At 45.3% G+C, this 24,844-nt stretch overlaps 1 protein-coding gene across 1 annotated transcript in view; it reads right to left on the reverse strand.

The window, feature by feature from the left end:
• Positions 1-21,277, reverse strand: part of mdn1 (midasin AAA ATPase 1) — a 146,251-nt gene extending 124,974 nt beyond the window's left edge. The window contains exons 1-9 of the mRNA XM_061703734.1: positions 21,054-21,277; positions 20,661-20,887; positions 15,579-15,803; positions 13,266-13,373; positions 8,885-9,071; positions 8,604-8,813; positions 6,324-6,455; positions 5,411-5,514; positions 4,108-4,222 (exon numbers count right to left, since the gene is read on the reverse strand). Of these exons, the coding sequence (XP_061559718.1) occupies positions 4,108-4,222; positions 5,411-5,514; positions 6,324-6,455; positions 8,604-8,813; positions 8,885-9,071; positions 13,266-13,373; positions 15,579-15,803; positions 20,661-20,887; positions 21,054-21,149 (1,404 nt within the window). The 5' untranslated portion in view covers positions 21,150-21,277. The remainder of the gene's footprint in view (positions 1-4,107; positions 4,223-5,410; positions 5,515-6,323; positions 6,456-8,603; positions 8,814-8,884; positions 9,072-13,265; positions 13,374-15,578; positions 15,804-20,660; positions 20,888-21,053) is intronic.
• Between the last annotated feature and the right edge of the window lie 3,567 nt (positions 21,278-24,844).

Raw genomic sequence — 24,844 nt, forward strand, 5'->3', positions numbered from 1 at the left:
TAACGGACCATCCAGCAGTTCTCCCTGGAATTTACTGGGAGCAAAGCCCAAAGATATGGGACAACATCTAAAAGGGAGGACACAACACCCGCAGAATACCGTGGAATCCAGCTGGCCTGCGTTGTAGGATGCTTCAACCCCGAGTGAGCGGCCGTGGACGGTCGCTACAGCGAAGGGCAAGAAAAAAGGACACGAGTCGATGCAAAACATTGACATCAGACTTACAAATAGATTTGAGCCACTTTTACAAGACCTTGGCCATGAATGCTCCTCCCCCACCACCACTGAAAGGTATGAAACTAAATCATTCCAAAAAATAAATGGTACCCCAAACGTTAATAGTTGGCGATGGAGCTGTCAAGGATGTGAAACGTTTTTGCAGTGAGAAGAACACCAAAGTACTGTGTTTTACCAAAGACATGGTGTCTGATATTTCTAAAAAAAAATCCTGGAGATCACTAATCGGCACCCAACTGTGAAATATGTCATTATACACACTGCAGCCCTGGATGTTTTCAAGCAGCAATCAGAAGTACTGAAGCGAGATTTCATTGATCTACTAAAAAAAGTGCCATGTTTGGATGCTGAGGTTTTTATTATTTTATTATTTATTATTCTTCCCACTTGTACGATTTGGAGATTAACGTTTCTCTAGGCTCAGTCAATTAAAGAAGTGCCTCAAAGAGTGTGTACTGCACTATCCCTGAGTTTCATTTACAATTTCTGTGGTTTTTGGGAGAGCAGACATCTTTACAAGGCAGACGGTTTCTGTCAAAATAGACAAGGGGTTAAGTTATTGGCAGCCAACATATTTTACGGTGTACATCATTCAGCGTGTCCAAAAGAAACCACTGGCCTTGGTGACACGGTTGAAGGACAAAAAGATGCAGTTGTTCCCAAACAATCGGCGGAACAGGAGATAAGGCAACACGAGGCGCAGACGGATTCATCAGCGTCATCCAATCAATCGGAGGAGCGAATGACAAATGAGATGAGCCAACGCGTTGAATCTCCCACACCCCTCCCTGCCCCATTGGAGCAAAGCCCAACGCAAAACTCACTCTCAACTAGCCTAAATTCTCTGCTTGGTGTGACGGGCAGAATGAAGACTATTGTCAATATTGGACTCAACGCACACCACGCCAAGATCTTCCTCCCATCGCCCCTCGCCTGAAACCACCGTCTACTAAGATGCGAAGGGCCCCACCTCCACCCATGAAGAACCTTATCTGCAAATCTGACTGATATCTGCGGGGTCCTTTCCAGAATAAGTCAGACAGAGTTCAGGCATTTTTCATCCCTGTAATTACAAGGGACAGAAAGTTGGTCAAAGAAAAAAAAATGGCACAAAAAAGGTAGAACAACAAACTTAGGTAGGATAAAATGTGAATCTATCAAACCATTGTCTCAAGTTACCTCTGTGAGACTAGCTCTTTTCAATATCAGGTCACTGGGTAATAAATCAATGTTGATTAATGACATCCTTACAACCCATTATCTGGACTTTTTGTTACTAAATGAAACATGGGTCACAGAAAGTAGATGTAATACCATTTTAAATGATGCAACCAGCAAATCTTAATTTTATGAACAAGTGTCGAAAAGGGAAAAAGGCGGTGGTATTGCTGTTATTTTGAAGTCATTATTTCAGTGGAAAGAAATTATACTGGGTGATTTTAGCTCTTTTGAATATCTCTCTGTTTTAGTTAAAGGTGACCCAAAGGTTATTGTTTTAATAATTTAAAGGCCTCCAAGATACAATAGAACATTTATGAAGGACTTTTCAGAACTGCTGTCAGTTATTTGCACTGACTACAACTATTTTGTCATCATCCAAGACTAACATTCATGTTGAAAATAATGGGGGGGGGGGGGGGGGGGGGAAATCTAAAGAACTCTGCTTTACTAGACACATTTGACCTCTTTCAACATATCCAACCCATACTCGAGGTCACATCTTAGACCTGGTCATCTCTAAGGATGTTAAAATTCTATCAATTGAAATTAAGGACATGGCTATTTCTGACCATTTTTGTGTATTCTTTGAATTACAGATTCTTCCAAATGTTTAGACAACCTCTATGTCTATTAGGAAAAGGTACATAAATGAGAGCACCGCCACTAAGTCTATGGAGACCATAGCTGTGCCACAAACTGTGAATGCTGAGACAGTTGATGAACCTTTGGATAATTTCACCTGTAAAACCTCAAATGTCTCTGTTTGCTGTGGCTTACAAACTCACAATCCCCCGCTATTATGCTGCACACATATGGAATAAGTTGCCAACAGAAGTGATGTCAGCCCCAAGTGTGCATGTTTTTAAGTCCAGGTTAAAAACTCCTCTTTCCCCCCCATGCTTTTTAGAGCATTTCACTTTGAAATGATATTTCTGGCACTGTATGCCGTTTTAATTGTATTTTGTTTTCCTTTTCCTCTTTGTTTTAAATGTTAAGCGTTTTTTTCCCCTCTCTTTAGAAATGATTTTAATCATGTAAAGCACATTGAGTTACCTTGTGTATGAAATGCACTGTATACATAAATTTGCATTGCTTTCGTTTGTTTGTGGGTCTGGTGCCCCTCGTTTTCCTCTTGATAATACCCCATAGATGCTCAATGGGGTTTAGATCCAGCGAGTTGGCTGGCCAGTCAAGCACTGTTATGGCATTGGCATCAAACCAGGTTTTGGTGCTTCTGGCGGTATGGGCAGGGGCCAGGTCCTGCTGGAAGATCAAATCGGCATCTCCATACAGATCCCCAGCAGAAGGAATCACAAAGTCCTCTAAAACATTCTGGCAGACTGTTGCGGTGATCTTGGATTTTTACCAACACCTGCACTGGACATTGCACCTAAAATCTCAAGCAGCTTGGGTTCTGCTCTTCACCAGTCTTCTTCCAAACCCCTGGACCTTGATTCCCGAATGAAAAGCGCACACTAGTTTCATCAGAAAAGAGGACCTTGTACCACTGCCCAACAGTCCACTCCTCCTTCTCTTGGGCCCAGTTGAGACGCTTCCTACGTTGCCTGAGTGTCAGTTGCTTGACCCCAGAAACCCGACAGTTGTAGCCCATCTCCCGGATCCGTCTGAATGTGGTGGTTTTTGAAGCGGTGACTCGCGCCTCATTCGACTCTTACTGGATCTCTGAATCTTCTCTGTTTGATAATCCGCTGAAGCCCACGGTCATCTCTTTTGCTGGTGCATCTTCTCCTGCTACATTTTGTCTTTCCAATAGACTTTCCATTGTTATGCTTGGACACAGCACTCTGTGATCAGCCAGCCTCCTGAGCTATGAACATTTGTGGCTTACCCATCCAATGGAGGGTATCAATGATGGTCTTCTGGCCAGTTGTCAAGTCTGCAGTCTTTCCCATGTTGAACCCAACTGAGACAATTGAACCAAACTGAAGCAATTTAATGAGCACCTGGGGAAACCTGTGCAGGTGCTTTGAGTTTAGTAGATAATTAGTGTGCGACACTCCGTTTAAAACATTTATGGCCTGCAAAATTTGGGATGATTTCTTCACAGTATTCAAATTTTTTTAATTCCTGATTTTGTGGGGTTTATCAGCTGGAAGCCCAAATTATGTAAAAATAGACAAATAAATACTTGAAATTGTTTAACTTGTGGGCCCTGAATGTATAATCTGTGGAATCAATGGAATTATGGAAATAAACTTTTCCATGATATTACTATTTTTTGGAAAGGGTCTGTAAATAAATATTTTCTCATTGACGTATCCAAGAAGAGCTTCTTTCACATACAGGAGGCCTCTACACAGCAAAAAAGGTGTTTTGATACTGTAACTCTCCTCCAAAAGGAAGCAACCGAGTGACTGTCCAAAACTCACATATGCAGTATCACTGAACTTACATTTTCCTTTCATAATTTTTTTTACATTTAATTTTTTTTGTAAATCAATTACTACTTTTATTAAATATGAACATTCATTATATGTATGAAGATAACTCATATCATAAATAGTTCTTTTGATTTACATGAGCTGTGACTGATGGATTTGATTCCAGTCTGGTTGTTCACTTTCACACCCTCTTATTACTTGTATCTTCTTATAATGACATTTGAAGCCTCCATATTTAAAAACCTACCGTCTTCAATTCTTTCCTTGTCATGTTTCCAATCTCCAGCTTGGTCCAGTACTTATCCAGCAAATCTGCATTGGAATTTGGTGGTTTGTGCCAACTGCCACCACTGCAATTGATCCTGCAAACAAGAAAATGTTGAACAACTGTAGCTTGTTATACACAATAAAACTTGACTATTCTACTGTAACTGACATTTGACGACGACGACTGTCAAAATGTAAATCGAAATGTAAGTTCCTAAATTCTCCAACAGGTGGAGCGTTGGTGGGTCGTCGAAGTCGACACTTGAATTGGCAAGTTCCGACGCAGTATCAATCCTCTTTCACATGATCAAGGATAGCATTTTCAAAGCTCAATGTCTTTTGTGTGAGGACCCATGCAGGATGGGGGCTTGAGGTTGAACCATGAATTGCCCGAGAAAGAGATAGAACCGATGCGGAAAGTAGGGAGGATAGAAAACTGTTCAATGTGGACGCTTCAGCTCCTTAGCTCCATGGTCAGACGTGCTGAAAGGTCCCATATTTTGGCTATTTAGACCTTCATAGAGTGACTCCGTAACATGGAATTGGAATAAAAGTGTCAATTTCATTTTAAAAAAAAAAACACCTTGGTTTTGTTATACGAATGTCCAGAAAAAGGCCCCTCTGACAGCTACTTCTGTTTTACCCAGTTTTATATCCCTTTGTCCAGATTTGGCTACGTCCCTTTCCCTCTGATCGGGTGCCTCCGTGTAGAAGACCCACTTGTGAGAGCACGTGTTTGTAATGTTGACAGCGCTGGCTCGGGAGCAGAGAGGTAGGCGGAGATCTTCGCTAGTGACGTAGATAAGATCAAGAAATTCGAATGACCTGATTTCGGGACTCCCTGCAAAAAAACGTCTGGAACTTAGTCACGCGTGGACGACTAATTCATATTTTAGTTTACTGAGCCACCAGAGAGCCAATATAACTTCCAAATGCTAGAAAAAGTTTGTCTAGTAAAATATGGGACCCTTTTAAGTCACACTAAAGCAGATACGATGTCATCGTGTTTGGTCCAAGCTTATAACAGGCCATATACAGTCTACCGCATATAACGCGCACTCCAACAATATGTATCTTTTGTTTTGTTTTTTTTACGCTACATTCAGTGATAGCATTTCCTATTAACAAATGCATAGCATCTTACAGAACCTATTTCTAAACTACTGTATCGTGATTTTGAAATTGTATTAATACAATGAGTGGAAATGGATAGACAACATAACATGGATAGAAATACAATCTCAGTCGACATTTAGAGTTTGGGAGCTTTATGACATCCATACCTTCTCGTTGCAAAGAACTGAAATCCTGGAGATATGTCAATGCAATCCTCCCGTCCTGGAATCATTAATGTTTTATTCTCCATCAATGGAAGGAGCACAGAGATCTTAAAAAATAAAAAAAATATTCAGTGTACATGTCATTTGCAGAAATTGTATCAATATGTAGGTTTAAGGCTTCTTTATACTCGTGCGGACGGCGACCGCGCTGATGTCACTGCGGCTGTCCCACGCGTAGTTTGCCTTTATACTCGAGCGCAATCCACGCGCGCAGTTTTTAAAATGTACTGCAGTTCACCACCAAGTCGGGGTGTCGCTACGACTGGTATTGGCTAGGACACCACAGGGTGGAGTTTCCTCTGCATTTTTACTTTCCGTTCCGTAACAAGGAATAAAGCAACAACAATGGCGACCGTGGAACAGTGTCTGCTAGAACAAATGGACCGAGATGACAAGATGATACGTTTAATTAAGCTGCAAAATCGACCGAGACGGCGGCGGCGTAGATGGTATGTAGAACCAAAGGGCACGCTGAGCCCGTCTGCCTCCTACAAGTCTCACAATTAAAGAGGATGAAATAAATAAAATGGGGAAAAAAACGCGCTGGTGGTCACCGGTGCTCGGGAGAGGACTTTAATTCAAGGATTGCTTGGGTTATGTTCATGTACTATTAATACGATGCGGCTCTCAAGTAGGCTAGCAAGCTAGTGCTAGCACTAGCAGGTGTATGTAAACATCCCAGCATTCTGTCAAATTATGCTCTCAAGTTTTGGTGTGTGTGAAGTAATTGAATTGCAGTAAATTAGCACCCATTATTTCTGCCGTTTTAATGTTAGACACATTACTCCACCTTGTGATCGGATCGATGTTGAAATAAGATGGCCATTTCAAAATACCTTCAGGATTTTTAACTTACCACATCTAGTGGTGCATGATCAATGTCTTCCAACAAAATCCACAGTCCTTTCGAGACGGCTTCTGTCAAGGTTCCTGGTTGCCATATGAACTTTCCTGGTATATCAGTGCAACGGTACATCCCAAGCAGTAGCTGTAAAACACATGAGAAAATTGAGAGACTGAAGGATTTCTTATCATCATCACGGGGCCTGCCTCTCACTGCTACGGCACAGTTAAATCACCTCATATTATTTTGGCCCATCCGAATTATGGGCCTGCTCGCAGAGCAAGCGCTGCATCCAACCGCTACTAAGCAGTATGATGGAGTGCTTCACCGCACTAAGCAACCAGGCTTAATATTGCCTTCCCGATTAAATCTATTAACTATTACTCTTTATTATTCTGTTGTTTTTCCCCCCCTGGTGACGCACCTCCACAAATACCTTTCAGGTATCAAAAGATGCACCTCTATTATAGGAAATTAATATTTCAAACCCTCTTATCGTGGCAGCAACTTGTTCAAGGTGAACCTTCTCAGTGAATTACATTTTCCAACAAAATACAACAAATGCAAAGGCGGATTGCTGTTTCTTAGTATTACTGTAGTTGCACACTACAAGGCAAAAACGAATTACCGTATTTTCACGACCATAAGGCGCACTTAAAAGTCTTGCATTTTCTCCAAAATGGACAGGGGGCGCCTCATAATGCGGCGGCGCGCCATATTTGCCGCCCTACTTTACGTATGGCAGTTTCTGTACTTTATTTTGGCTCTGTCGACTGGAGGGGAATAAGGAAGAGTGAGGCTACAAGGAGAAAATATAGAGAGAGTGGAGGACTAAACCCTAACAGTACAGACTGTGATAAGATGGTGCAGAAACTGGTCCAAGGAGGTTGGAACTGATGGAGGAAAGTGTCAGATGTGTCATGTGACAGGAGTCTCTGCTACAATGAAGGGCAAAGTTAATAAGAGAGTGGCGAGACCAGCCACGATGTACGGCTTCTCGACAGTAGCACTGAAGAGAAAACAGGAAGCAGAGCCGGAGGTGGCAGAAGTGAAGATGTTGAGGTTCTCTCTAGGACTGACCGAGCGAGCCTTGGATAGGATTAGAAATGAGCTCATCGGAGCCAAGGTTAGATGCTTTGAAGACTAAGTTAGAGAGAGAGTGGACTTTGATGGTAGGGAAATGTCCAGAGGAGAGGATACTGGTAGAAGGATGATTAGGATGGAGCTGCCATGGCAAGAGAGAAGGTTGATAGATGTCGTGGGGGAAGACTCGAGAGCAGTTAGTGTTAGAGAGGAGGATGCAGAAGATTCATGCTTGCTTTTCATGCTTGGTGAACCCTAATGGGGCAAGCCGAAAGGAAGAGTTCGAAAGGACCCATCTAATGCTGCGAACGTTGGCACTTACTCCATTGTTCTGGACTTTAAAACAACATGATGTTTGCAGAAAAAATGCAATATATACATGGAGTATATGATACATACGCATTAATTAAATATTCATATTTAAATGAAAATATATTTTTATTTTGTTGGTGAAATGACTCAAAAAGATTTGAAACTCAAGTGTCGGACTTGACTCGGGACTTGCATGTCTCGACTTGAGACTTGACTCAGGACTTGCCTGTCTCGACTCGGGACTTGAAGGCAAAGACTTGAGACTTATTTGTGACTTGCAAAGCAATGACTTGGTCCTACCGCTGAGTAAATGCTGCCAATTCATAGTATGGTACTCTTTTTGGTCCACGCCAGCTAGATACTGATTGATAATGTTGGAAATACCCATTTCAGCCGCTGTATATCTATACAGCAACTTTTAGCATGCTCGCATTTGAGCTATTCTCTTTCAAAACCAAACCTGACCAGAGATGTAAAATCCTGATCTAAATCCTGATTAGTCTGCCTCAGCACTTTATCTATTCAGGTTGCAAACTTGCTCAATGTTAGCATAACAACTATTAGCATTTAAGATATTCTTTCACAATTGCACCTAACCATGCAGCGCAAAGCTAAATCCTTATCTATCAGCCTTTGTATTTTCTGTAATCAGGGGGGGTCTTGCTATATATTAGCATACCAACAGACAGCATTTTAGCAACAGTCGTTCAAAATTGGACTATTAAAAGAATTTCCAATTTGGTGAGGCAAAAGTTCAAAATAGTTCTACAGGGCACATCCCATTCTCAAAAAGTCCTTCACAAATGTGGGTTTTGGACTTGCAACAGGTAGCAGGCTCCATCAAAATTTCCACACTAATTTGTTTCGACATATTCTTATTTTCAATTGTAGTCTTACCTTACTGTCAGTTTGATCCCCTAGTTGGACCTTTAGAATCTTTGTAGTTTTTGTGTGACCGGTAGCGCCAGCCATAAACTCCACCAGAGCAGTTTTACCACATCCGATAGGCCCCTCAAGGAGCACAGGCTTCTGTGAAGCCACAGCCAATGCCAGTCTTTTCAAACTGAGGCAGGTTGAGTTGACCAGCACCATGTCCCTTTCATTAACCTGCAAACAGCAATCAACATAACACTACGAAAAGAAAATATTACCGGATGTGGCAAAAGAAAGGTTCTTACCTGTTCAGTCTGTTTTGGAGTATTTCGAGACAGCACAATGCCACAGATTGACACAACATTCTGAGACAAGTCCTCTGATGCAAACTGGCCCTGGGTATACTTATTTTCCTTGGGCCATAAGGCTGATCCTTGATTGGCTAACACCAAGGCTTTTTCTACCTCCATCTGCTGAAATTCTTCAAAAGCTCTGAACAAAAGAAGAAACAAATACAATATTATATATACATTGAATTATAATAAAGGCACGGTGGAAGACTGGTTAGCATGTCTGCCTCACAGTTCTGAGGACCCGGGTTCAAATCCGGCCTCGCCTGTGTGGAGTTTGCAATGTTCTTCCTGTGCCTGCGTGGGCTTTCTCCGGGTACTCCGGTTTCCTCCCACATCCCAAAAACATGCATGGTAGGTTAAATGAAGACTCTAAATTGCCTGTAGGTGAGTCCGAATGGTTTCCATCCATCCATTTTCTACCGCTTATCCGAGGTCGGGTCGCGGGGGCAGTAGCTTGAGCAGGGACGCCCAGACTTCCCTCTCCCCAGCCACTTCATCCAGCTCTTTCGGGGGGGGATCCCAAGGCGTTCCCGGGCCAGCCGAGAGACATAGTCTCTCCAGTGTGTCCTGGGTCGTCCCCGGGGGCTCCTCCCAATGGGGGGGTCGTCCCCGGACGCCTCCCTCACCAGGGAGGCGTCCGGGAGGCATCCAAATCAGATACCCTGGCCACTTCATCTGGCTCCTCTCAATATGGAGGAGCAGCGGCTCTAACTTGTCTCTAAGGGAGAGTCCAGACACCCTGCGGAGGAAACTCATTTCGACCGCTTGTATCCGGGATCTTGTTCTTTCGGTCTCCACCCACAGCTCGTGACCATAGGTGAGGGTAGGAACGGAGATCGACCGATAAATTGAGAGCTTCAACTTTCGGCTGACCTCCTTCTTTACCACCATGGACCGATACAAAGTCCGCATCACTGTAGACCAGGGGTGTCCAAACTTTTTGCAAAGAGCGCAAGATTTGGTCAAATGAAAATGTATGGGGGCCGACCATTCGGCCTGACATTCCTCGAACCATTACCATTGTAATTTAACATGTAAATATGTAACTATATCACTTTGCTGTCTTCAGCTAGGTTGATATTGCAAATGAGAATCTGTTATAAATTGCATTACCAGGATAGTTAAAGGTTAAAATAATAATAAACTAAATACACATGAACTACTTTATGAACGTTAACAGAAATCTTTGAGAAAATTTTCTTCATTTTGTTTTAACAGATCACATCCCAGTGCATTTTGACAAAGAATAATATAGTGACTATGCAATGCTTATAGTCAAATCAGATGACAGAAATCTGACAAAACTGGTTTGATCATCACAAAAAAAATCAATTCACTGAGACTCGTAGCTCACCTGAGTAGACTTTTCATTTGAGTCAGGGGCTCTTGTGAAAAAGCGCTGCTGCGCTATCAAAACAGCTTCCAGTGGCTTCAGTTTTTCGGCACGTTTGTTCGCCGTTAGCATGTTTCGTCTGGTAGTGGCTCTTAATATTCAATTCCTTGAAAACCGCCACAGTCTCTTGGCAAATTAGGCAGACACAGTTGTTTCGTATGGCAGTGAAAAAAAATCGACTCGTCCTGGACACGGCGGCCCTCGTTGTCAACTTTCCTCTTTTTAGTTTCAGTTGCCATTTTAGAAATGGGCTACAAACATACCACAGGGGTAAAAGTTCACACAGGGGTTACGCGACGAGAGTGCGGCCACAGGTCTACTGCCCCCACTGGTGAAATAGAAATGTGTGTGTATTGTTTACTGTGGTAAACTGTGCTGGCGGGCCACACATTATTGATTTTTTGACATGATGGGGCCGGAGGAAATTTGGACACGGGCCGGACTTTGGGCATGCCTGCTGTAGACGCTGCACCGATCCGCCTGTCGATCTCCCGTTCCATTCTTCCCTCACTCATGAACAAGACCCCAAGATACTTGAACTCCTACACTTGGGGCAGGATCTCATCCCCGACCTGGAGAGGGCACGCCACCCTTTGCCGACTGAGGACCATGGTCTCAGATTTGGAGGTGCTGATTCTCAATCGGCTGCGAACCGCTCCAGTGAGAGTTGGCAGTCACGGCTTGATGAAGCCAACAGAACCACATCATCAGCAAAAAGCAGAGATGCAATACTGAGGCCACCAAATCGGCCCCCCTCTACATGTCGGCTGTGCCTACAAATTCTGTCCATATAAGTTATGAACAGAATCGGTGGGGCAAAGGTCAAACCCCATACTCCCGAAGCACCCCCCACAGGACACCCCGAGGGAATGACTTCTGAGTCCACAAAACACATCTAGACTGGTTGGGCGAAATCCAATGCACCCTCGAGGACCCTGCCTAGGGTGTAGAGCTGGTCCTCTGTTCCACAGCCAGGACAAAAACCACACTGCTCCCCCTGAATCTGAGATTGGACTTCCCAATGGACACTCCTCTCCAGCACCCCTGAATCTGCCCCACAACATCCAGAGCTTTTAGAAACTGCGGGCGAATTTCATCCACCCCCGGGGCCTTGCCACCGAGGAGCCCGCCTCAGAGAACCCAGACTCTGCTTCCTCATGGGAAGGCGTGTCGGTGGAATTTAGGTATTCTCCCGACCGACTCACAATGTCCCAAGTCGAGGTCAGCAGCACCCCATCCCCACTATACACAGTGTTGATGGTGCACGGCTTCCCCCTCTTGAGACGCCGGATAGTGGACCAGAATTTCCTCGAAGCTGTCCGGAAGTCTTTCTCCATGATCCCACTGTCGGAGTTTTTGCTTCAGCAACCACCAAAGCTGCATTCTGCTTGGCCACCCAGTACCCATCAGCTGGCCACAGGCCAAAAAGTCCCGATAGGACTCCCCCTTCAGCTTGAGGGCATCCCTCACAAACGGGTTCGGTGACTGCCGCCACGACAGGCACCGACCACCTTACGGCCACAGCTCCGGTCGGCCCCCTCAGCAATGGAGGCGTGGAACATGGTCCACTCAGACTCGATGTCCCCCGCCTCCCCTGGAATATGAGCAAAGTTCTGTCGGGGGTAGAAGGTGAAAGTCCTTCTGACAGGGGAGTCTGTCAGACGTTCCCAGCAGACCCTCACAATAGGTTTGGGCCTGCCACGTTGGACGGGGATCTTCCCCCACCATCGGCACCAACTCACCACCGGGTGGTGATCAGTTCACAGCGGCGCCCCTCTCTTCACCCGCGTGTCCAAGACATGCAGCCGCAAGTCAGATGACACGACCACAAAGTCAATCGTCGAACTGCGACCTAGGGTGTCCAGGTGCCAGATGCACGTGTGGACACCCTAATGCTTGAACACGGTGTTCGGTATGGACAATCCGCGACGAGCACAGAAGTAAAAATCACAGAACACAGCTCGGGTTCTAATCGGGGGGGGGCCGTTCCTCCCAATCACAGCCTTCCAGGTCTCACTGTATTTGCCCACGTGAGCATTGAAGTCCCCCAGCAGAACGATGGATTCCCAAGTGGGAACGCTCTCCAGCACCCCCTCTAAGGACTCCAAAAAGGGTGGGTATTCTGAACTGCTGTTTGGTACATAGGCACACACAACAGTCAGGACCCGTCCCCTGACCCGAAGGCGCAGTGAGGCTAACCTCTCATCCACCGGGGTGAACCCCAATGTACACGAGGAGAGCCGGGGGGCAATCAGTATACACACACCTGCTCGGCACCTGTCACCATGGGCAATTCCAGAGTGGAAGAGAGTCCAACCCCTCTCAAAAGGACTTGTACCAGAGCCCAAGCCATGTGTGGAGGCGAGCCCGACTAGATCTAGTCGGAACTTCTCGACCTCACACACCAGCTCAGGCTCCTTCCCTGTCAGAGAGGTGACATTCCACGTCCCCCAGCTTCCGTAGCCGGGATCGGATCACCAAGGTCCCCGCGTTCGGCCACCGCCCAGCTCACACTGCACCCGAACTCTACAGGTGGTGAGCCCACGGGAAGGGGGACCCACATTACCGTTTCGGGCTATGCCCAGCCGGGTCCCGTGGGTGCAGGCCCCGATGTGGAGTTTGCAGTTTCTCCCCGGACCTGCATGTGTTTTCTCCAGGTACTCCGGTTTCCTCCCACATTCCAAAAAACATGCATAGTATGTTCATTTAAGACTGGAAATTGGTGTGAATGTGAGTCCGAATGGTTTGTTTGTTTATATTTGCCCTGTGATTGCCTGGCGACCAGTTCAGGGTGTCCCCAGCCTCTCGCCCAAAGTCAGCGGAGATAGGCGCTAGCACAACTGCGACCCAAGTGAGGATTAGCGGTTTGGAAAATGGATGGATGGATGAATCATTAGATATGACACAGAAGATACAGACGGAAAACAGAAAAACACATACCTGATTTTCATTTGCAGAATCTCATCACTTGTCAGAACCTTACTCAAAAAGACGGTTTTCTGATTATCAGTCATATGAGAGACCAGTGCTAAACAATGAGCAGTGTACCTGTTAGAGTAAAAGAATCAAGTGTCATTTGTTTGGGGGGGGGGAATATCTCAGGATAGGGTAACAGAAGCTCAGGCGTAAGGACTTAGAAACCTTTGAACCCAAAGGGTCATGGTTGGAGTCCCGCTCCGAACAAAAATAAAATTCAACTCCTTGATGGAGAGATACTAGTCAGTATCCTGACTACTGTTGAGGTGCAACAATAAGGGCACATTAGGCACGGGCACGTACAGACCCGAGTTATTGATCGTTGAGTCGCTTCTGAGATGGTGTTTTTTTTTTTCCCCCCTTTCACCCACGGAGATACAAATTTCACATCAAATGCTTCTAAATGTCTGAAAATTGCACCTATTACATATCCACATACAGTGGGTACGTAAAGTATTCATCATCATCATCTTTTCCTTTCGGCATTTCCCATTAGGGGTCCCCACAGGGTTTCATCCTTTTCCATGTCAGCCTATCTCCTGCATCCCCCTCTCTCATGTCTTCCCTCACGACATCCATCAACCTTCTCTTTGGTCTTCCTCTCGCTCTCTTTCCTGGCAGCTCCATCCTCATCACCCTTTTACCAATATACTCACTCTCTCTCTCTCTTCTGGACGTGTTCAAATCATCGAAATCTGCTCTCTCTAACTTTGTCTCCAAAACATCCAACGATGGCTGTCCCTCTGATGAGCTCATTTCTAATTTTATCCAACCTGGTCACACTGTCTCTAATCCGTACATCATGGCTGGTCTCGCCACTGTTTTATAAACTTTGCTCTTCATCCTAGCAAAGGCTTTCTCTGCAGATCACAACGTCATCTGCAAACATCATAGTCCACTGGGGATTCCCGTCTAACCTCATCTGTCAACCTATCCATCACCACTGCAAACAGGAAGGGGCTCAGGGCTGATCCCTGATGCGGTCCCACTTCCACCTTAAATTCCCCTGTCACACCTACAGTACACCTCACCACTGTTCTGCTGCCCTCATACATGTCCTGTACTATTCCAACATACTTCTCTGCCACTCCAGACTTCCGCATGCAGTACCACAGTTCCTCTCTGGGTACTCTGTCATGGACTTTCTCTCGATCCACAAAGAAACAATGTAGCTCCTTCCCACATCTGTACTTTTTTTTTTTCACCAACATCCTCAAGGCAAATAATGCATCTGTGGTACTCTTTCTAGGCATGAAACCATACTGTTGCTTGCAAATACTCACTTGTGTCCTGATCGTAGCCTCCACTACTCTTTCCCATAACTTCATTGTGTGGCTCATCCACTTTATTCCACTATCGTTCCCACAGCTCTGCACATCACCTTTGTTCTTAAAAATGGGCACCAGAACACTTTTCCTCCATTCCTCAGGCATCTTCTCACGTGCTAGAATTCTATTGAACAAGCTGGTCAAAAACTCCACAGCCACCTCTCCTAGATGCTTCCGTACCTCCACAGGAATGTCATCACGACCTACTGCCTTTCCATTTTTCATCCTCTTTAATGCCTTTCTAACTTCCCCCTTACTAATCCTTGCCACTTCCTGGTCCACCTGCTTCTTCTACTCTTCTTTTTCTCTCATTTTCCTCATTCATCAACTCCTCAATGTAGTCTTTCCATTTGTCCAGCGCACGACTGACACCAGTCAACACATTTCCATCACTATCCTTAATCACCCTAACCTGCGACACATCCTTCCCATCTCTATCCCTCTGTCTGACAAACCTGTACAGCCTTTTCTCCTTCTTTCGTGTCCAACCTGACATGTATCATATGGACATATGATGTCCATATGTCATCATATACAGAAAGTATTCATAACCCCTTAAAATTGTTCAGTCTGTCATACTGCAGCCATTTTGCAAAACTCATTGAAGCTCATTTCTTTCCTCATAAATGTACACACAGTAAGAAATTGAAATGAATTTTTTGCAGTTTATTTAAAAACAGAAAACCTGAAATATCACATGGCCATAAGTATTCATATATATATGAATATATATATGTATTCAATACTTTGCTCAGTATTGAGTGGAAGCAACATTTTGAGCTAATATAGCCATGAATCTTCTTGAGACTAATGCAACATCCTCCGCATAGGATCTGCATTACCTGAAAAACTTCGGAATTGATCCTGCTGCTTTTGTCAACGCAACAGAATATTTGTCTGTGGCTCCGCTTTTACCTACAAGTGGAAAAAGGAGGAACAAAGTTCTTACCCCCGAACCATGACGTCGCTCATGAGCAATTGAGAAACACATGGACTCCAATCCCAGAGCTTTTCAAACTTGGCACAGTCACTCTTGAGGAAGCGAAGAGTCGCAGCCATGAGGTCACGCAGTTTCATTCGTCTGGGACCATACTGAACAGTCGATGCCTCTTCACTGGTAAAGAAGAGTCTCTGAAACACTGGAGGTGTATCATTGAAGTACCTTGCAGAAAACCTTACAGTGATAAGCAGAAAAGAGTTGCGTTACTTTATTTTTATCCAACCTTTATTTATCCAGGAAAGGCATTGCTCACCATAACAAATTGCTTTACATGGCGAATATAAGGTTCAAAACAGGCAGTATCCCTTACTAACTTTTAAAATAACTTAAAAATTGAGATGAATAACGTGAGTTTTATCATTGGTTGCAAATCTTTTCGGGAAGAAAATTGAAAAGATTGACCAAAAGCAGTGCGGACTTTAGGAACGAGGGGTTTAATAAATGTGCTGGAACGGAGAGTGCGGGTGGTAGTATGTATGGTGAGCAGAGTGCTTACCAATGAGTGCTTTCTAGATGAATGCGGACCAATGAAATTGTCACCGGAAGTCAAAAGAGGGCCAATTGACCAGGAGGTAGAGTTAGCAGTGAGTCACAAAGCGAATGGCATCGTGGAATACTGTGTCTAGCTTTTGGAGCTGTGGTTATTGAAGCTGATCGCTATAGTGCATCTCTGGAATCTAAGGTTTGGGGGGGGGGGTCGCTGGTCATTTTAACGAGACGCAATTTAGCATAAGGTGCGCATGAGCTAAGCCGCTAAGCTACTGTGCTCACACGCTACCGCGATCGATTGTTGTTTACTAATTTTAAAACTTTCCGTTTTCACTTGCTTTGCTTGAACGCCACCGCTGTGGTTGTACGATTGAAGTTTTGTGCCTCTGATTTTCGGCCGGTTTACTTCTAACGAAGTTTACTGCAACGAGCTACTCCTGCAATGCACGTTTATATTTTTAAACCTTTCCGTCAACTTCAAACCATTCGCTGTGAATACGTTAATAAGTCAACAATTAATTAAGCCACATGCGAAGTTTATTAATTAACTGTTCCAGGCCGTGAATTTTCCACACTTTTCGTCTCTAAAACAAGCCAAACAACTCTTATATATAAAATCAATTTGGCTCCCAAAGCCAACACCACTGTATTTAAATTAGTCTACTGACATTGTTATATTTAATTGACCGACACTAAATAAATGAATCGATTCGATTCGTCAAAGTTGCAATTTAATTCAACGAGCTGAATTGACTTAACATTCCAGGTTTTCCATCAAAATTGTTTGAAGTCATCAACGATTAAAATAATTGCATCATGCATCAATTTTCATTGGATCAAAAAAACTTTGCATGTAGAAAAATAACTTCAGTTTCTTCTCAATATAGTAACTCCACTACTGTTTCAACGCACATTCCCAACCACGTGATAAACCATCGCAGCACAGCTCGCGAACGCCGTTGAATTGTTGAACAATTACCCGTTTATTTCGTGCCTCAATCCCAACCTACGTCTTTTGCTTCGCGTTATTCTAACACAAACACGTACATCAGACCTCAATTTGACTCACGAGTCTAAACGAGCTGACAACCCTAAGAGCCCAGTTGCGTATAACCAACAGGTACTGCACACCTGTCACAATCATGGCTCAGCTTTCATGAATCCATCCGTTCATCCCGGGCTATGCAGAATCCGTCAAAGACGCTAGCCTCGAGGTCTTCAATGCTAACATAGCGCAACTTATGAGCGATGGCGAACACAAAACGGTGAAAGAACCTCGCTCGAACACTCTGCTGCGTGGTTTTGAACTTAGTGTCAAAACAATCGCTTGCTTTCCGCGTGTAAAATAACCACACACAAGAAACACTGTTGCAAACCGCAGCATCCGAAATTTTGCAACTCAAAAGCAATCTGTCGGAGTTGACAAAACACCCATCAGAAGTCAAATTACATGAAACCAAAGCGGCAAACCAGCGCACAGAGCCGTTTCCGCAGAACGCCACTGAGGCCGTGAGACAGCTCGAACAGACAATTGAGACGCTACAAGACGGGCGCTCCGAAAGCGGTGAGCATTCGTGTGAACTCATGTCACAGTTAACAGTACTGGAATCCGACGCGAGGCGCCTTCAACCGCTAAGGCTGGAACAGGAAACAGAGTTGACACTCGTCCGGCGGGAACTACGGTCGGCCCCCCATTTAATTGCCGACCAGCAACAGTACGCCATGGGGCCACCTCCTTTTGGAAGAAACCAGTGAGCCCCCACCTTTCAGACACCCACCGAGGCTCTACAAACACTCTCCAGCGTGTGGTCATGAGCCCCCCTCGGTGGTGTCAAAGGCTCCTGCCACTTCATCTGGCCCCTCTCCGTATTTGGCAGTGCCAACTCGAGGGCCGGCCGTGCCAGTCGCAACATCCCCTATTTGACCCCCCCCCCCGCGTCTCTCTCTTGTCCTGGCGACCTTGAAAGAGTTAGACAAAGCTGCGCGCAATATTCCGGGGTTCGTACCGGCAGCCTACCTTAAAGACATTGAATTTCACCTTAAAGGTTTCCCATTGCTACCACTGATGATAAACTTTACCTTATCAAGGTCGCGTCGAGCCAGGAAGCAAGTCGCCAAATTGAGCAACTACCGGCCGATGCGTTGTCCGACTATCGAGCCCTCTCTCAGGCTTTGTCCCGTGAATTTGACGACCCAGAAGCCGTAACCATCTTATTGGCCGCTCTTACTGTTAAACAAGGGAGACTCGAACCGCCACAGGTATGCTACTGCTGCTTGCGCAAAGCGTATTTCGGGATTTTAAACCAACCGAACGTGGAAGATGCCAAACACTTCAAAACGATTTTCATTGAAAATTTGCACCGGAATAATAAACACCATTTGGGTATGGGCGCATGTCCCGCACGCTGTCCAGTTTGCAACTGCGCGACTTGGCACCTAAAGGCTTCGCTATGCAGAAAAAGACCCACACGAAGACAGAGGATCTCAAAATTCTCAATACGTATATTTGCAACAATCACTCGTGCCGAGAAAACTGACTCCTGGTCCTATTGACCTAAACGCGACACACCCAAACGGTAGTCGTCCTCGTCCCGCAAGAACGTCTAAGACGATCCGAGGCTGAGGATGCGGTATTTAGTGCCGCCGCACAGGCAATTATCGAGGTTATCCGCAGCTTGATAAACAGAATGATGCAGGACCCACGGCGGCCTGAGCCCCCGCCCAACGTCCTCGCCCCAGGGCCTGTTTTGACGGTCCGCGTGAACCCTGACGTCCACCCGTATTCGCCTAGTGATCCACTTCTAACGGATCATGGCCAAGCACACAACCAACCCCTGCCACGACCAGGGAGCACCCGTTGCTAAACCCAAACCTCGCAGACGAAAAATCCATTTTGACGAATGGGCCTCGAAAGTCACCAACCGTGTCTTTTGACTCCAGGAATCTGCCAAGCGGACGAGACAAACAGCCGCTTCGGCGACTTCGAGGCGATCTCACCGCTATCGGCAGATTGGAGAAGCTCTACATGGCGACTACGCTCGAACCAATACTACAACATGACGCTCTCGTCGACACCGCTGCCGACGTGACAGTTATGTCCGAGAATTTGTTCAACTTACTTCATGCAAATTGCGGCCACTCCGCAGTGACTGTAAGGCCCTTCGCCTTAATGAACACCGAGGTGAACTCTGTGATGTCGTTACATTGGACTACTGGGCCACATAAAGTGGGAATGTGAGTGCGAATGGTTGTTTGTTTATATGTGCCCTGCGACTGGCTGGCGACTCGTGATGGCGAGATGAAGCTTCATGAAGCACTGTAACACTTGAGCCATTGGTTGGAGTCATGGCTCATTTCTTGATGCTTCATTGCACACGAAACCGCCTGCTGGCCAAGTGCATAATCACAGGCAGCTGCATCTTCACCACATACAGTTTGTGCTGCGTTGCATTTTGCCGTCTTTTTGGCTCTCGTGGATGACTGTGTACTACAAAACAGTGTTTGACCAAGTCATTTCCCAACATAAAGTGTAAAATAGATTATTTTTGAACGTATTCCGTGTGCTTAAAATGTTCAGCGTCACTGGTATGGCAGGTGGTATCATGTCACTTTGGGAAAACGGCATGGGCTTAAGAGCTATTCGACCGGGGCGTGCCGGGTTAGCGGGCAGCAGCCTCTTTCCAAGATTCCGATTCGCCATCTCTACTGTCCAAGCTATGTCCAAACTGCTGTCAACACTCTCCAAACTACACAGTCTTTATCCAAACGGAGCTGACCACAACTCTCTATAAACACACACATTTTGAACGGAGCCTGCACGAGGGACTGAGATTGCCGTCAAACCTCACAGCAAACCCCGAAGCGCCATTCCCGAATCGGTCACGTGGTACCGAGACTTCGGACGTCATCGCTGCCGGGCCCGCTCCTAAATGAAGCAAGCTTAGGGTAAAACGCCACCTCCGTCACTCGACACACGCCTCGAAGAGTCGGCACATCTCGTAACATCGCGACCGGTGACGGGTTCAGGGCGCGCGCCGCCTCTCGCCCGGTCAGCTGCGATATGCTCCAGCACGCCCGCGACCCTTGTGAGGATATGTGCTATAGCAAATGGATGGATGGATGGATGGATATAAACATACGCTGCGGTTTTCCCCTTTGTTCTATTGCAAAGCAATACAAGTACGTCTGGAAAACTGACCATAATCCATTTCCCTTACAAGAAACAACAGGAATCGAAGAAATTTCACCTGAAATGTACAGTGTGAAGGTATTTAATTGGATGAATGATTGGCTAAAAAGTTACGGAATCCATTTCCAGCCAAGGAATCAGTTCGGATCATCTTGTTCGAAATGAAACAATATGGCACTTTAATCGACTCAGCAAACACTAATCGTGATACAAATGCGACCGTTCCTAAAACAAAACCCCCTACACACGGTGCTTGCAAACCCCGAACACAAAAAAACGGCAGAATAATAGAGGACATTAATAAAAAGAATAACTGGTAAATATGAGCGATAGTAGATGGGTTGCTTGCTTACGCCTGAGCATCGGGGCTAATGCAAAGAAGTTTGCTGAGGGCCACACAGAGGCGCTCGTGGAGATCGTGGTTGATCTTGCCGTTTGCCTTCACCCTCTCCGCATTCCGCTCCAGCAAGTCCAGAACAAGGGCTCGCGAGTGTCTTGCGATGAGCAACGCATAATCCTTCTCCAGCAGCAGCTGGGCCAGGCACTCCAGAATACCGCGTCTGTCCCGCTGACTCCAAGTCTGGAGAAAGAGCATCATGAAGCAACACCAAGTTGACAAGACCGCAGACATTAGTTGGGCGATATACGCCGTGGTTTTGTATGCAATCGTGCCATGAGCAGGTGAAGCAAAAAAAAAAAAAAAAAAATAGCGTCGAGCATGCGATCAGTGGAAAAACAAACCGTACCTGTTTTGAGAGAAACTGGCTTAGACCGCTGTGACTTTCATCAATATGGCTACATATCGTTGCCAGTGTTGACAAGCTCAGTTCTATATTTTCCATCGTATCATTGGTCGTCTCGAGAAAGCGGTTTGGGGGAGAAACAAACCCAAAAAAAAGTTGGCGTGACGCTGTTCACAACAAACGAGCACGTTTCTCTCCCAGTTAAGAAATCCTCTCCACATGTGAGAGACAACTATTACTTCCGGGTCGAGTAACGACTTCCTCCCAGTGACGTCAGATCCCAGAGTGCTATTGAAGACAAGCTACCCAGTTAGCCGGAGAAGCTCGACCGCTTACGTGGCGGCCACCTTGGTGAGGGCAACGTTCCCATCAATGGCATTGCATTGCAATCAAAACGATTTTCATGAGGTTAACTATATTGTCAACGAAAATGTGCTATTAATGCAGAATATTTGATTTTTGATTTTTTTTAATATTCTATTTGTTAAGATAAAAAGACGTTCAATTATGTGGCCTGAAATTTTTGTTCTTTAACTCTTTAGGTCAAGAGGCCGTGGAATATTTAATGTTTAGCCATTATAAATATAAATTGATATCCATAGATATATAGTTATATGTATAAAATATAAATATTCACATTTAGAGCAATATGTAAGTATAAAATTCATAAAATTATTATATAATAAAGTCATAGCTAAAATCCTTTTAGCTTTTACCTTTTACTATGGCTGTATCGTCGATTATATATATCCATCCATCCATTTTCCATAACACTTCTCCTCACTAGGGTTGCGGGCGTGCTGGAGCCTCTCCCAGCTGACTCTGGGCGAGAGGCGGGGTACGCCCTGAACTGGTCGCCAGTCATTCGCAGGGCACGTATAAACAAACAACCATTCGCACTCACATTCACACCTATGAGCAATTTAGAGTCTTCCATTAACCTACCATGCATGTTTTCAGCATGTGGAAGGAAACCGGAGTACCCGGAGAAAAGCCACGCAGGCACGGGGAAGAACATGCAAACTGCACACAGGCGGGGCCGGGGATTGAACCCCGGTCCTTAGAACCGTGAGGCAGATGTGCTAACCAGTCATTCTCCATCCCACCGGCTTGGGAGAATAATAATAACAAATAAAATAATGAAAAATAATTATCACGGTGGGCGACTGGTTAGCACATCTGCCTCACAGTTCTGAGGACCGGTGTTCAAATCCCGGCCCCACTTACGTGGGTTTTCTCCGGGCACTCCGGTTTCCTCCCACATCCCAAAAACATGAGTGGTTGGATGATTGAAGACTCTAAATTGCCCGTAGGTGTGAACGTGAGTGCGGATGGTTGTTTGTTTGTATGTGCCCTGCGATTGGCTGGCAACCGGTTCAGGGCGTAACCCGCCTCCTGCCCGATGACGGCCGGGATAGGCTGCGGCACGCCCGCGACCCGCGTGAGGAGAAGCGCAACGGTAGATGAATGAATGAATGAATGTAACAATGGATGGAAATTCAAGCACTGAAGTTGAACGCCGCACACAGCTTGCTTGGCAGGCTTATGGAAGGCTTCGTGTTATATTCAAGAACAATCTTCCCATTTGCTTGAAAATACAGTTTGCTTTAAAAGTAGTTTTCCATGTATTTGACCAGCCCTCACTTACGGTAGTGAAACTTGGACTACGAATGCCAAACACTGTGTAAGCCAAAGGAACAGGGAACGCCGAATGTTGAAAATAAGCATTCGCGACAAGAAAAGACGCAGTTGGATAAGACAGCACATGCAAGTTACCGACGTCATTCAAAAAGTAAAAACCCTGAAATGGAAATGGGCTGGCCACGTTGCCCGATCATTAAACACGGCGGAATACGCTGGCAAGGAATTGCAAAATGTCGTAGTAGTTGGAAATGTGAAGAAGAGGCCTTCCCCCTGCAGTGGATAGATAATGGATGATGATGATGGGAAAATCTATACTCCACACATATTACTTCTATTAGTTGTATCCAACCTTCACATGTATTATTGTTCCACAGCTCTTCGTCAGCACAGTACAGTACTTATGTGTGTCGACTCGCTGTCTTTCTGCCATGTTGTGTGCACTAGCTATTTTTCTCCGTCTCTGCGTGTACCCATTCCGATAAAGAGAAATTCAAGTGCAGCTGGACAAAGATCATTGTTTTCTTTCCTTTTCTTCTCTGACTCTCTCACTTTTATATCACGAAGGTGTTTCTTTGCTTGCTCTTGACCACTTGTACCTTTTCCTCTCTTTGAAAAGATTTGTTCTTTCATGTCATAAAAACCCCCGAAGACAAGATTGCTTCCTTACTTATTCTGTCAGAAAAAGATTTGCCAAAACAGTTGGTGTCAGAAGTGGGATTCTAAGATTGGTCGCCGATCCAGGGGACCCCGGGAGGGACTGATCATCCGGGACCAACGCACAATTCCTGCCTCCACCCAAAGAATTAAGGACGGGGGGGCTGGAGGTGTTCCGGGTGTCGGCTATCACCTCAGGATCCAAACGGACCTCTTGTCCTCCAAACAAAGAATTACAGTAAAGAACATTTTGATTCCTTGAAAACTGGACACTTTAATATGTCTTTGTATTAAGTGGTATTGGTAATTGCGCTCCCCACTTTCCATTGGTAAGGTTCGAGTTCGATGTTTAGGGGGTTTGAGTCTCCAGGTTCGTGTCCGACGTTTAGGGGGTTAGACTTCCCAGGTTCGAGTCCGTCGTTCAGGGGTTTGAGTCCCGAGGTTTGAGTCCAATATTCAGGGGTTATAGTCCCCAACAATTTCGAAGATGTCCCGCACCGCCTGGCCTTGCGGAATGCTCTCAACGACAGCTTCGTGGAGAGCGAGCATCGCTGAACCAGATTGGAGGAGGTTGAGGCTGGATACTGGACCAGGGAGTGGACGCAGCGGGGGGGAGGGGGGGGGGGGGGAGATGTGGAAAGAAGGGACTTTGAATAGACATTGGATCAGAAACTGTCCGAAGAAAAAAATAATACTTTTGCACTCGTGGTGGCGATCGATGATGGGGGACCCAGTTCGACCGACCTCCGGCTGACTCCCGGCGGCCCCAAAGACACAGCGGCGCTGAACTGGCGATATACAGACACACATGCATTCGGCATTGCTGTTTCTTTTTGGGGTTGTTTTTTTTTCAATGAAGACGCGCTTAGCACTGGTAACATTGATTTGCTTAGGCTGGTTATTTAACTTGCAGACACCACCAGACATTCATATAAACCCTGATGAAGTTAATGTATGCAACTATGAAGCGTACTTGATAGATCCTTTTGCATCTCCAAAACCAGTCCAAGTTGACAGAATTAGCATTATATCCGGATCTCAGCGCTGTTTTTTGTGTGTGTGTTCTTTTGTTTTTGTTGTCATGACAACAAAAGACGAGTGATAACTAAGATACATTGAAAATTGAAGCACCTGAAATGTAGAATTATGACTTGTAATTGTCTGAGGAGCTATTTCCCCCATTAGATGTTGTAGATGTTTGGTCTGAGACCTAAGGTGTAGCAGTTTGGAACTGCTTGAACAGATCTACATTAGGCCAGGGATGGTGTAACTTGGCCAGGGGCCTCAGAGAAGGTGACTGAGGAATCACCTGAAATGTAGTACGGTTATTTGTCAAATTTGTTAAGCTACTGGGCATTTGGTCTGGGAAAAATAATGAAAAATTCATTCATTGATGATGGAAAATTGAAAATAAACCAAGGTTTATTACTGTTTGGTACTAGATACATTAAAAATTTGGGTTCAACTCATGGTTAAATCCATTGATATGAATACAT

The sequence above is a fragment of the Phycodurus eques genome, chromosome 18 (genome assembly GCF_024500275.1).
Source record: "Phycodurus eques isolate BA_2022a chromosome 18, UOR_Pequ_1.1, whole genome shotgun sequence".
In the NCBI taxonomy this organism is placed as follows: Eukaryota; Metazoa; Chordata; class Actinopteri; order Syngnathiformes; family Syngnathidae; genus Phycodurus; species Phycodurus eques.